We start from the raw sequence: 13,871 nt of genomic DNA, 5'->3' as shown, positions 1-13,871 counted from the left end.
GCATTTCTCCAAGTATCACCCCACTCCTGCTTTATGACAGCCCACGTGCCGGGCACTGGGGCATGAGGACGAGTAAGACACAGTACCTGCCTTCTAGGGGACTTATCCAGGGTGACGTGGATGCCGCCCTCTCAGAGGAACTGCACGCTTGGCGCCTAGTTATCTGCTCCATCTGACGCCTTCCCTAGGAAGTTCATTTGACGCAGGCTGCTCTCCTCATGTCCTGACCCCGCCTAGCAAAGAACTGGCTAACCCAGCCCTGGAACAGACCTGACAGACTCAGCTGCAACACAAATATTAATGTTTTAGCAAAAGGACTGAGAAATGGCTGATGACTCAGCCAAAGGAAACAGGTGCCTATAGGAGGACTTTGAGGAGCCTCCATAGCCAGGGGTGGGAGTGGCGAGGAGGGCGGACCCCATCCTCTGGGTCATAGTGCGCACGTGTATGTGTGTGTGCATGTGCGTGTGACTGCGTGTGCGTTTATGCTCAAGGATAATTTTCTGTAGGGTTCACTATGGGCGTGATGGCAAGCTCATCTTATTGGTCATTGTAACAGAGGTAAAATGAGACCTTCTTGCCCAGATCATGAAAAATACCAGAAGGTTACAGAAAATGATAATTAAAACGGGATGCCTCCACATGCAAGTGTAGAGTTGGACCCCTACCTCACACCATAGGCAAAAATTCAAAATGGATCAAAGACCTAAATATAAGAGCCGAAACTATAAAATTCTTAGAAAAAAACCCAGGTGTAAATGATCATGACTTTGTATTAGGCAATAGTTTCCCAGCTATGACGCCAAAAGCACAAGTAACGAAAAGAAAGATAGATAAATTGGACATTATCAAAATTTAAAATTCTGTGCTTCAAAGGTCACCATTAAGGAAGTGAAGACAATGCAGAATATTTGCAAATCATATATCTGAGAAGAGACTTGTATCTAGAATACATAGAGAGACAAATAACCCAATTAAAAATGGAAAATAGATCTTAATAGACATTTCTCAAAGAAGCTGTACAAATAAGCACACGAAAAGATGCTCCGCATCATCAGTCGTGAACAGGTGCACTGACATACAACTTCACCACCAACAGGATGGCTGTAATCGGAATGACGAGAGCTGGCATGGCCGTGGGGAAAGGAGAACTCTCGTACACAGCCGGCAGAAATGTAAAACGGTGCAGCGGCTGTGGAAAACAGTCTGGCACGTCCTCAAACTGTTAAACGCAGAGCGACAGATGACCCCGCCATTTCACTTGTCAGTATATACACCCCAAAGCAGTGAAAACATGTCCACACAGAAACTTGTGGCTGAATGTTCACGGCAGCATCGTTCATAACAAACAGAAAAGTGAAAATAACCCAAGGAACCGCCTCTGCTACATCGGAGGGGACAAACCCGAACGTCCACCAGCTGATGACGGATGAACGAAATGTGATCTGTCCACGCAGCGGACTAGTCCTCCGCAATAAAAAGGATCGGAGCACCGATAAACCTCTCAAACGTGGTGCTCGGTGAAAGAAGCCAGTCACAAGAGGCCACATGTGCACGATCCTATCGATGCGAAATGTCCAGAACAGGCAAATCCAGACACAGGAAGTGGCTTAGAGGTTTCCAGGGGCTGGGGGAGGGGACTGGGGAAAATGAGGAGTGACGGCTAAAAGGTACGAGGTTTCTTTCTGGAGTGACGAAAATATTCTAAATCGAGTGTCGCGGTGGATGTGTAACTCTGCGATGACACTGAAAACCACTGACTTGCACGCTTTAAATGGGTGAATCATATTTCAATAACGTAGTGTGGTTCAAAAACAAACCACACACGCGCGCACACACGTGTGCACGCACACACACCTCTCGGCCAAGCTCTGGGACGTCTGGGAGCTCCAGAAGCAGAACCCTCAGAGCCAGTCTCATTACCCCGGGCTTGGCTTAGGATGGGGCCAGGGGACAGCGAAGTGAGATGGGTGGGTCGGGGTTAGTTCTTCCAAGAGCATGACTGGACAAGCATTTGGGAATCCACTGACGCATGAGATCACTCCAATTCAGGCGGCCGGCTCAGGGGCCAAGGGAAGCAATCCAGAGGAACGAGTAATTGAGGACCATGCCTTTCTCTCTGAAGTCCCTGCACAGCTGGAGCAGGGACTGGAAAGGCGCAGTGACCTCGAATGCCCTGACCTCCACAGGCCCCGGTAACCAGCCCCTCCTGGGGCAGAACGGAGCGCCTTTCTCAGTATGCAGATGGGCAGGCGAGTGCGAGAAGCTTCCACTGTAGAGCTTCACAAGTAGGAGTGGAAGTCTATACACTGTAGATAACTTAGACAACTCCCTGCCTAAGACAGAGAAAATACGCCGACGGCTCAGCTGAGATGGCCGCTCAGTCCACTTGTGATCCTACGCACTAAAGACATCCAACAAGTGCGTGTCAAATGCTTATCACCACGTGGGGAGAGAAATTCCCAGCGGCGTTATCACAATCGCAAATGAAAACATCTTTGCCTGCTACGTATGAGCAGATCAAAGTCCAGACTGAGGATCGTGGCAGAGAACTTGAAAGTGATGGTAATAATGAAGAACCAAATGGAAATTCTAGAAGCGCAAAAACAGACCGAAGGACTCTGTGGACGAGCCTGCCAGCATACCATGCAGAGCCGAAGGGACAAGCTGAACGACGGAAGGAGGGTCCCGCTTCGTTTCGAAGGAGCAATAATAAGTCTGACGAGAGACCTCATGACCGAACGAGCGGAGGCCGAAAGGCAGCGGGGGGAGGGGAGGTGGTCTATTTGAAGGGCTGAGAAAGAATAACTGTCCCTCGAAAGTTCTATTCCCAATGAAAATATAAAACATGAAGACGTTTTTAAGCGAACAAAAATTGGGAGAGTGTGTCCCTGGGGAACCTGCGCTAAGCGCACGTGACCCCAGGGAAAAGACAGGAGATGCAGGAATCACCAAGGAGTGACCTGAACGGTAAATTCGGCAGCAACTCTCAATGACCACTTCCTGGGGGGGAAAAAAAAAAAAAGCTTGGAAGGCGGTTTAGGAGTTTCTCAAAATGTTAAGCGCAGTTACCAGACGGCTCAGCCTGCCCCTCTAAGTACACACCCGAGAGAATAAAAACAGGCGCCCCCACAAGAGCTCGTGCACAAATGTCCTTGGCAGCATTATTCGCAATAGGAAAAAAGTGGGAAAGACACAGATGTCCATCAACGGGTGAACGCGTAAGTAAAAGGGGGCGCGTGCAGGCGGGGATGAAGGAGCGAAGCTCTGACACGCGGTACAAGGTGGACGGGTCCCCAGAACACGAAGGAAGCCAGTCCCAGAAGACCCCCCTGTTACGGGGTCTCGTCGACGTGAAATGTCAGGAGCAGGCGAATCGTAGAGACAGGAAGTACATCAGGGTGTGTGTGGGGGATGGGGTGGGAGGGAGGGGGGGACTGGGGAATGGCTACCGATGGGTGTCTTTGCGGGGTGACAAAATGCTCTGAAATCGTGCTGATGGTCGCATGGCTCTGTGAACATGTCAAGAACCACTGAGTCGAGAATGAGTGAGTTGTACGACATTCGAATTACATCTCAGTAAAGCCATTACAAAACACAGGTGACAAACAGGAATATAGACTGGGGAGGAAGAACAGAAAGCACCTCGTAAAATGACAGATTTAAAACCCAAAATAGCAGTGATTACATAAGAAGTCAATGGATGGACTAATTGTTCTAATGAAAAGGCAAGGACTATTACATAAGGTTAAAAAAAAAAACAAAAACAGCCATTTATAAGACAATATCCGAAATATAGGCACATAGAAAGACAGAGTAAGACGGTGGAGAGAGACTTAACCCTGCAACACCTACTCTAAGACTATCTGACCAAGTAGGCGTTAACTCACAAAGCATCAGTAGGGTCCACGATGGTCACTTCAGGGTGGTGACTGAGTCAACTCGGCAGGAAGATATAAAGCAACGTCAGAGTCCGCGTGTGCCTGGTAACGCAGCCCCAAGCTGTGACGAGGCGCGGTCAAGGAATCAAGCAAGGAGCGATGGCCAGGTGAAAGCTACCGTGGGAAATTTTAACGCAGCTCTCTCAGACCTGACAAACTAATCGTTCTTTAATAAATCAATAAATATATAGAGGATTTGAACAAAATGATTAAAAACCGAATGGTCATAGATAGAACACGGACTGCAGAATGCAGTCTTTTGGGGTGAGCACGGACTGTTTTTAAAAAACGACTGTTTTAGCCATAAGGCAAGTTTTACTTTGAAGGGATTGAATGATACAGAGTCTATTCTCTAAGTACAATTCAATTATGCCCAAAATCAGTAACGAGAAGTAAATTAAGGTGTCTCCATATGTTTGAAAGTTAAGAAATATACTTCTAAATAACTCGTGGATCAAAAAACTTAGAACTTATTTTGGAGTTAATAAAAATGAAAAAAAACTACATTTCAAAACTTATGTAATACATTAAAGCCATGCTTAATGTATAGCTTTTACTGCAATAATAGAAAAGAAGAAAGGTTGAAAACCAAGACAAGTATTTCCCTCAAGAAGTTAACAAAAACCCAACCAAACCAACCAAACAAGCAACAAATGAAACTCAAAGAAAAAGAAACAAAGATAAAGGGAAAAATTAACGAAATAGGAAAATAAACATAAAATAAACATCACTACCGATGCCATAGACATGGAAAATAGTAAGAGAATGTTAGGAATAACTTTATGTTAATTCGAAAGACTAGATGAAATTAACACTTTTTAAAAAAAACACAACTTGCACTATTAACACAGGAGGAATAGGAAGATTTAAATAGTCTTAAAAGTATCACACAGAATCTGCAATTAAAAAGCTTTTCACAAAATAAATTCCTAGGCTCAGATTGTTTTATGAGTGAACATTACCAGATATTTATGAAAAAATAACCCTGATCTTACATGAACTCTTCTAGAAAAGAGAATATGTTCCAACTTTTATTTTTTATCATAATCGCATCCAAAATCCGATGAGAAAATTGCAAAAAAGGAAAATCGTAGGCCAATTTTTCTAACCCGCCCCCCAAAAAACCTAAATACCATATTAACGGTAATAGGAAAATCATTCCAAAAATCACAGTCCAGTCAGGGGTCCACGTGATATAAAGAAAGCGTGACCCCGACATTATTAACAAAAATAACCAGGTGACCTGTGGATCCACTTTTCATGACTTCGGGGTAGGAAAATGAATTTTGAAAAAGACACAGAAATACTAATTCTAAAGGCCAAGGCTGATGGATTCTACTGCTGCCAAATTAAGGACATTTTGGATGAGGTAGAGAGGAACTAACGGAAATGACAGTCTTAAGGACTTAATAAAAACACAAGTGCTACTTCTCAAATAGTGAGTTATTCTCAGAGGAAGATGTAGCCCCTCAACTGTGCTCATATCAAAACAAGACAGATTTAAAAATAAGTGAACCAAACCATGCACTTTTGAAACCAGAAAAGAACAACAGAAGAAATCCAAAGACAATATAGCAAAGGAAAATAGAAGTAGAGATCAGTGATACAGAAAACAAACAAAAAAGTGAATAAAATCAAATGCTGATGTTTTGAATAATCTTTGAAAAGACTAATAAAATAGACAGTCCTTCTGCAAAAAGCATCAAGAAACAAAGAAAGGAGACACAAATAAACAGCATCAGCATTAAGGAGATTAAAAATAGGATTGGGAAGAAATTAATACTCCACATTTGAAAACCTCAATGAAATGGACACTTTTCTAGGAAAATATTTTTTAGCAAGGCTGGCCCAGGAAGAAAGAGAAAACTCTGAACAGGTCAATAACCAAAAAGGAAGATGAAATATCAAAGACCTATTCTCCAAGGGCATCCAGGAGTGATAGAGGAGGAAAAAAACCAAGACAACTAAACGACAATTATTAGCTAAAAACACAGGAGGACATCTTTATGACCTTAAAGTCGGGACAGCCTCCTAAACAGGACGGAATGGCAGAGCCAGAAAGGTCACCGGTAACAGATTTGAAACACCTATACCACATGATACCTTGAGAGGATGTAAAGATGATCAGCGTGTTTGCCCCATTCACGTGTGTAAGAGGCAACACGTTAGTGGCCAGAATGCATGACAGACTCCCGCCCGTCAGTAACAAATGACCCCAGGGCAGAACGAAGGCCCCAACTGGATCGTCACAGAAGAAATAACTGATTAAAACTTCAAGTGTAAACAGCAGCGAGATGCCTGAACGTGTCCAACAGGTGAACGCAAAATCTCCGAGTTCTACAACGTCAGTGTTGGAGAGGTCGCGGGGTAACCCACACGTACCCGAGCTGGGGAGATCGTCAAAGGGGGTGCCCTTTGGATGACAGACTGTTAGTGACCGTTAAGTCTGATCACGTGCATGTTATTACTGCTACAACTCGACTCCTGTTTTCATCTGAAACAGAGAAAAACATATTATGTGCCCAAGAAGGGCACATAACAAAGATGTTCATTTTAACATTTAAAAAACAATGGCAAACAAATGTTTGCTATTTAAACGTCCCGGATGGGTCGATGGGTTAAGCGATGCTTTAAAAGGAGAGCATGTGAAATAATAGTAAAAATGAACTAATTAGAGCCATAGACATCGATGCGGCTTGATTTCAAAACGATTCCTGAGTGATAAAAGCAAGACAGAAGGATCCGTAAAACATAAAGCACGATGTCGCATAGCGCCAGGCACACACAGGTGCATAAAAGTATTTGAAAACATCTGGAAGGACACAGGCCAAACCAATGGCGTCGGTGGGGTGCCGAGGGGTCCCTGGAGGACGGGGTGGGCGGGCAAGGAAACCAAGGGGGAAGCGGATTAGAGGGAACACTAACTTTATCTGCAGTGGTCTAAACATTTAAAAGGATAATGAATGTGACGTTTGTGCCATTATAGTAATAATACAGGGGCCTGGCAAGGCCGCTTTGTTGTGGTTGAGCAAGCGTGTGTTCACAAAGGCTCTGCGCAGGCGGGGCCTGCGGTATTCATCGCGCAGGATGTTTGAACAGGTCCCTGGCACAGCCTCGAGTGGGTGCGGAGGTGAGTCAGGGCAGCCGGGGGCCAGCCCCAGGGTCCCTTCATTCCCCAAGCCTTCGCCGAGTGCCTAGGAGTATTCTGCGAAAGCAAGCCACGGTTCCAAAGACTTTAAACTGATTTTTGCTCACGCCCTAGCTGGTCTCAGGCATCTGTCTGCATGAAGCAAAGCGAGATTTCTTGCAGAAGGAATGCACTGAGAAAGAATAAGCTAAGCTTTTGCAACAAACAAACAAACAAACAAACACCCCACCCCCAAACAAAAAAATCAGGCTATTGTTTTGAAAGGTTTTTAAAAATTCCTATATCCCTCTATCATAGTTAGATTCAGCGACTGTAATAAATACCCAAATGGTATTGGTTTAAATCAAACGGAAGTTTATTTTCCTTAAATAGCAGTCTGGACATAAGCAGTCCAGGGCGATACTGAGGTCTGTGCTGTTGCTCTGGGGCCTTCGCATATGGCTTCCACCTTATAGTCTCAGATGGCTGCTGCGGTTCCCACCATCACAACCTCACACCCGCGTGGCAGCCAGCAGGAAGCAGGGAAGGGAGAGCAGAGGGCTCGCCCCTCCGGTCCGCGGGCACAACCAGAATCGCGCTCTTCACCTCCGTACTTGTAGATCAGAACTCGCTCGCGTGGCCCCTCTGAGCTGTGGGGACTGCGGAGGGCGTTCCCTCACCGGGCAGCCAGCACAAGGCTAAACCTGGAGTTTCTCTTCCCAAACGACAGGGGTGGAAGGAATACTGGGAACGATTCGTTCCTACCACACCTTCCTACAAACCAATGACCAAGCCTGTGGAGCAGGTGACGGTGATGTCCACTCACCTGGTTCTAGCTTCTGGGCTCGGGACGTTGTGGGAGGCCACAGGGACGGGGCGGGGGACGGCAGAGCAGGAAGATGTGGGCTCGGCTCTCCCACGCTGGGCCAGGCCGAGGGGCAGGTGTAGCCGATGCAGGAAATATGAGGCCACCCTGCGACGCCAAGCTGGTGGCACAGCAAGGTCGGCGGGGGAGGCCTCCAGGCTCAGCTCTCCGGAGCCAACCCGCTTCCTGCGCTGCCCTGGACAGAGCCCAGGACAGCTGCGAGGTCGCCAGCAGGTGTCAGAGGGCAAGGTGGCCTGCAGGAAGGCCACAGTGTGGATTCACAGGGACGGCTGTGAATCCCGGTTCATTATGAATTTCAGATAAACGGAGAACAATTGTTTAGTATGAGCACACCCCAAGTTCCGTTTGTCGTTTATCTGGAATTTAACTTTAATTGGGTGTCCTGTATTTTACCTGGAAGCCCTATAAGGCTAGGGTTTTATGGGGCTCAGCCAGCCCTCAGAGGGTCTGGAGCCTAAGCAGGGACCAGTGTGAGCTCAAGGCAGACGTGGGCCCTCCAGGCTCATCCTGATCCCCAGAGAGACCAGAAGCCACATGGGCCTGCCCGGCAGACAGCAAACAGAGGCCCATGCAGAGGCCACACACCTGACTCTTCCCCACCCCAAGGAGGGTGTGCGGGGCGCGAGGGTGTGCGGGGCGACCTGTGCCTCCCTGCACCCCCCGCACCCCCACCCCCCAGACAGGAGCAGAGAAGGGAGGCCCCGGCGTATTTTTTTCCACGGAGACTGAGCATTACCCAAAGGCTGTTTAAAGTATCTCTAAGAACCACGTTTTAGTTATTTTATTTCAAGCACTAAGCTGCAGGTGAGCACTCAGGAACACCTGGTTCAATGCAGATGCAATGAAGACTCCACATCTATTGGGCTCAGCTGAGCACAGCCGTGTGAGCTTGACGACCCTGCTCCGCCCTCTCACGGCAAACTTCCCAGGGCTCTGCAATCTGTCCTCCCTGGGGTCACTGTCGCCTGCTCCTGAGTGACCAGTCCTCCCAGCTGCATGGCTGGAGCATGTAGTCATCTTGCCCACACATAGTCATCTTGCCCACTCTCCCAGCTTCTAGAAGCTTGGGGCCTCATAAAGTTCAAAGCCCACAGCCAGGACAATAAAGAGGCCCGCTCAACTCGGCTGGGGCCGCAGCTGCAGGCCAGCCCCAGAACTGCCAGCTGCACAAACAGGCGTTGGGGGCTGGGCTTGGAGAGGCTCAGGCTGGCCCAGGCTGGCTCTGTGGGGCCCAGCTCCAGTCCGGCCTCGCAAGCCCTACTCCTCCTGCCCGGGCCTCCCTTCTCCCATGTTTACTGTGAACTCCTGTGCCAAGATGCCTGGCAGGTGCCACCCTGTCACCTCCAAGTGCTGGGTGCGTGGGAGCCCTGCAGGGTGCAGGTTTGGGGGCGGAGAAAAAAATCCGTGCTTCAGTGGACAGCCGTGCGTGGCCTGTTCACCGCATACCTTGCTGTTTTGGACCAGGCTTCCATTGTCTTCTTTACAAAGTGCAGACTGTCTTGTCCAGAGGTTCTGGGACCTCCCCCGCCCCAACCCTAGGAAAAACTAGTTCTGCCTCTATTTACAGTCATTTCGATATTCCTGATCTATATCGATTCTCTTTTGAACTGATTATAACATGTGTAGTTCCTCCGTTGACTAACGAGTAGAATAGTCTTGTCCATATTTATACCTAAATGAAAATGACCATTTCACCTTTTTCTGAATATTACCTGTGAACAGGGATTAGACGGACCGAGTTCACACCTCATGTCTCCGACTCACTGACTTCGTGACTTTCGGGAGATTGCCATCTGAAAAAGGGGTCTGTCTGCCGGGGACAGAAGAACGCGCCCCGAGGAGCCTTGATCTCCCTGGGCTCGGGCCCCGCCCCTCTCCGAGGCCCCGCCCACCCGTGCCCCGAGGCCCCGCCCCGCCCCGAGGCCCCGCCCCCATGACTACAAAGCCCCGGTCGGGGCCGCGAGCGCAGTCGGAGGCCGGCTTCCGCGTCGCGCGGTCTCCATTGGCCGGCGCGGCGGGCACGGAGGGGGGCCCGGGCCTGCGATTGGCCGGCCTGCGGGGGGCGGTGGCGGACGCGTCGGTGTCATGGAGGCGCCGACCGTCCCCAACGCGGCCGAGCCGCTGCAGCGGGAGCCGCGGCCGCGGCGGCGGTGTGCGGAAGGCCGGGCGGGCAAGCCCTGCGGCCCTGCCCCGCGGCGGCGCGGGCGGGCCGGAGTCGCTGGGCGCCTGGCGCCGGCCCCGAGGGGCGGGCATGGCCGCTCGCGGCGCAGGTCAGCGGTCTTTGGCCCCCACGGCCCCGGTCCACGGTGGGTCCTGTCCCCGGCAGCCAGCCCCTCCCGGGAACAGACTGTCCCTCATAGCAGCAGGTGCCGGACAGAGTCTCCAGACGGGGCGACCCAGAGGCGGGGGGCCGGCTACAATCCCTAGCGCGCGGGCAGGAAGCCTCAGCGTCCCCATCTGCGAAATGGGTTGAAAATGCGAACCTTCCCCGGCGTAGATCTCCCCAGAGGGCCCTAACCTGGCGTTTGTGATGGCTCAGTGGAGGCCAGTTGATGTAATTAGGCTAATGGATGCTGGACAGGAAGGGGGTGGCCTGGAGCGGAGACTTTGACGTCGACAGGGAGGGAGTGGCCTGGAGTGGGGACTTGCAGTGGCTCTTTAGGGAGAGGAAGATTTCAGGAGGTGGAGAGTGCGAATGGCGGCTGCGGTGGCTCATTACTGCTCTAAATTATAATAATAGTAACAATAACAGCAACAACAATAATAACCTTTAGAAAAGAAAGCTGTTTAATTTGTTTATACAGGTTTTCCAACTTAATTTTCCAAAGGCGTTCCTTTCTCCATTAACAGCCCTCCATGACAGCCTGGCGTCACACCCCCTGACAACCCTCCCCTGGGGATTCAGGGCTCCACACAGCACACTTAGGGACGTGTGGGCTGTAGAGACAGCTGGCCCCTGCTCTCAGGCCCGTAAACTTTCTAGTTTTCTGAGTTTTCCTGCTCCTTCGCTTAGGCTATAGCAAAACCTGCGAGACAGGTATCTTTGGTCTCTGTGGGGTGATACTTGGGTGGCTGTTTTAGAGAGTAAGGTGTTCATTCCCGATGAGGGGACAGACAGGGTCCGCGTGCCTGTCTCAGCAGAGGCCGAGCCCATTGCTAACACAGGCTGCTGCAGTGGGTCCGATGCTCGTTGCCACGGTTGGCATTAAAAACGTCAGCCCGATGCTGCCTCCCGCTCCGTGACTGGGTGGGGCCTGGTCCACTCCTGTGTGCCTTTTCTTTAGAAAAAAGTTCACACTCTCTCTCTGCTTAGAATTGAAGAGGATCCGCAAGAAGCAGTCTTTAGGGAAGTGGTCAGTTTCACCCCGGCCCCTCTGCCAGGTGAGAAAGACTGAGGCTCTGGACGTCCACGCTAGGCCTTCTGGGCCAGCGCCCACTTTCTGAGTTCTCGGTGGTTGTCTAAGCACCAGCATAACCCCCCGATCATAACCCCCCGACTCCCACTGCTTCCTCACTGTCTCCCTCCTCTGACCAGTTAGATACTATGACACGGACACCAGCAGCCCCATCAGCTTTTACTTCTCGTCACTGGAGGAACTCTTGGCGTGGACGCCCGGCGTGGAGGACGGCTTTCACGTGGCCTTGTCGCCCCCTGCGTGTCGGCAGCCGCCTCTGAGCAGCGGGAGGCCGCGAACCTTGCTGTGCCATGACATGATGGGCGGGTACCTGGATGACCGGTGAGGACATTCTTGAAGTAAAATGCATCTCGTTTTTGCTTGCTTTGGTGGAGGGGCTGGGGGGAGGCGTGGGGGGCACCGGATGGGGAGTGGGGGGACGGGTGAGACCGGAGTGCCACAGTGCGGGGAGCAGCGTGGGCCTCAGGCCTCGGAAGAGGGGCTGGCTCGGCGGAGCCATGCCTCTGTCGGCCCTGAGACCTGGGTCGCCTGCACCCGAGTCTGGTTGGTTGGCCAGGTCACGGCCGCAGGGCACCCTCCTCAGTGCCCTTCCTGGATTTCTTTGCTGCACCTTCCTCACCTGAGTCCCGGTCCCCTGGCCTGCTGGCCGTGGCCTCGGATGCGGCAGGGCGTGGCACACCCCTCCCATTCCCAGAGTCGCTGCGGCCTCAGCTCACAGGTCTCAGGCGACCCTAAATTATCTCGGGCATCGCGGTTGATGGGAGGGCTTGAGCCAGAGCTGGCCATCAGGTACAGACGGGCAGGTGCTGAAGTCCCGGGTGCCTGGCGTGCAGGGAGACTGTCCTGCAGGAACTGCCCCGTCCGCACAGAGGGGGACACGCTCACTTGGAGCTTTGGCACGTGTCCCCTCTCCTCTCTCCTTCTGTGCTCCTCATGGAGGCCACAATGTTCAGTCCATTGGATCCGAAGGCAGACGCCCGCACGGCCCGGTGACGCGCTTCCCTGGAGACCTGTCCTCCTAGGACGAGGACAGTGGCTCAGTCCTGCCTGTCGCCCCAGTGTGTGCGCAGTGCCGGGTACACAGCGGCTGTCGGGGCTGACGGGGGCCTTCGCAGCGGCTGCTCTGCCTCCGGGGTCCTGACTCGGTTCTGTGTCTCCATCCAGGTTCGTTCAGGGCTCGGCGGCACAGAACCCCTATACCTTCTACCACTGGCAGTATGTGGACATCTTTGTGTACTTCAGCCATCACACGGTCACCATCCCCCCGGTGGGCTGGACCAATGCCGCCCACAGGCATGGCGTCTGCGTGCTGGGTAAGCGCAAGGACGGGACTGACCCAGACAGGCTCCTCGGCACGCCCGCCAGGTGACCAGCGAGGGCAGGGCTGTGCTCTGCTGCTCCTGAGCGGAGCGTCTCACCTAGGAGCTGCCCTGATGGGTGAGGACAGGTGAAGGCAGACTCGTTCTAGAAAGGACAGTAAATAGCTTCAACTTTGCAGGTCGCTGGGTCACTGTTGTGGCCACTCGTGAGGCAATAACCTCCATGGATGACAGGCAAGGACGTGCGTGGCCGCATTCCAGTAAAACTGTTTATAAAAACAGGCGGTGGCTGGATGTGGCCCGCAGGCCACCACTGGCCAAGCCCTGGGTACAGCCATGCTTCTCGAGTGTCCACCAGCATCCAGATCCTTTGCTGGCTTGCTTGACGCCCACAGCTGGGCCCCAGGGTGTCTGATTCACAGCCGAGAATTTGAACACCTGACGGGTTTGCAGGCCACAGCAATGCCGCTGATGCAGGAACCAGCCGGTCGCGGGGCAAGGCCTGACCTCGCTCATCTCCTGTCCCGCAGGCACGTTCATCACGGAGTGGAAGGGAGGTGAGCAGCTGTGCGAAGCCTTCCTGGCCGCGGACGAGCGCTCGTACCAGGCGGTGGCGGACCAGCTGGTCCTGATTGCCCAGTTCCTCCGTTTCGACGGCTGGCTGGTCAACATCGAAAACACCCTGAGTGTGAGCATGGCCCCTGCCTGGCGCTCAGCCCCGCCTTGCCGCCGTGCGGCACCCCTCCGCCGTGTCCTCGGCCTCACTCCGGCCCACGCCCGGGCGGCTCCCTGAGCAGTGGCAGGGGCCACCGCTCGTTTCCCAGTGAGAGCCAGCTCCCTGTCTCCGTCCTGCGGGGCGAGACGGAGCCTTCCCCAGCGCTGCGTCCAGGGACCTCGTGCGGCTGAGCTGGCTCCCCCGGCTCCTTCAGGCGACACCTGTCCTCCTGTCTCTGCTCGGCTTGGGCCGCACGTGGGGCTCCCTCTCGCGGCCCCCTCCCCTCTCGTGCCGTTTGCCCTCCTGACTGTTGTCTGTGTCCTTCCTGCTCCAGAAAGAAAGGACGGTCGGGTGTCTGGCTGGACCCTCCCCTTGGTGGCTATGGGGTGAGGGCCTTCCGGGACCATGGCCTTTTTGGGGATCTGTGCTCCTTCCGGGACCACGGCCTTTTTGGGGGATCTGTGCTC

The 13,871-nt window shown here is 52.3% G+C and overlaps 1 protein-coding gene across 1 annotated transcript in view; it reads left to right on the top strand.

Annotated features, from left to right (window-relative positions):
- The first annotated feature begins 10,016 nt into the window (after positions 1-10,016).
- Positions 10,017-13,871, top strand: part of ENGASE (endo-beta-N-acetylglucosaminidase) — a 9,558-nt gene continuing 5,703 nt past the window's right edge. The window contains exons 1-6 of the mRNA XM_039859863.1: positions 10,017-10,320; positions 11,268-11,335; positions 11,490-11,691; positions 12,535-12,683; positions 13,220-13,478; positions 13,739-13,790. Of these exons, the coding sequence (XP_039715797.1) occupies positions 10,040-10,320; positions 11,268-11,335; positions 11,490-11,691; positions 12,535-12,683; positions 13,220-13,478; positions 13,739-13,790 (1,011 nt within the window). The 5' untranslated portion in view covers positions 10,017-10,039. The remainder of the gene's footprint in view (positions 10,321-11,267; positions 11,336-11,489; positions 11,692-12,534; positions 12,684-13,219; positions 13,479-13,738; positions 13,791-13,871) is intronic.

The sequence above is a fragment of the Pteropus medius genome, unplaced genomic scaffold, assembly GCF_902729225.1.
Source record: "Pteropus medius unplaced genomic scaffold, Ma_sr-lr_union100, whole genome shotgun sequence".
In the NCBI taxonomy this organism is placed as follows: domain Eukaryota; kingdom Metazoa; phylum Chordata; class Mammalia; order Chiroptera; family Pteropodidae; genus Pteropus; species Pteropus medius.
The sequence above is the reverse complement of the archived record's forward strand: the minus strand, read 5'-3'. Positions and strand labels throughout refer to the sequence as shown.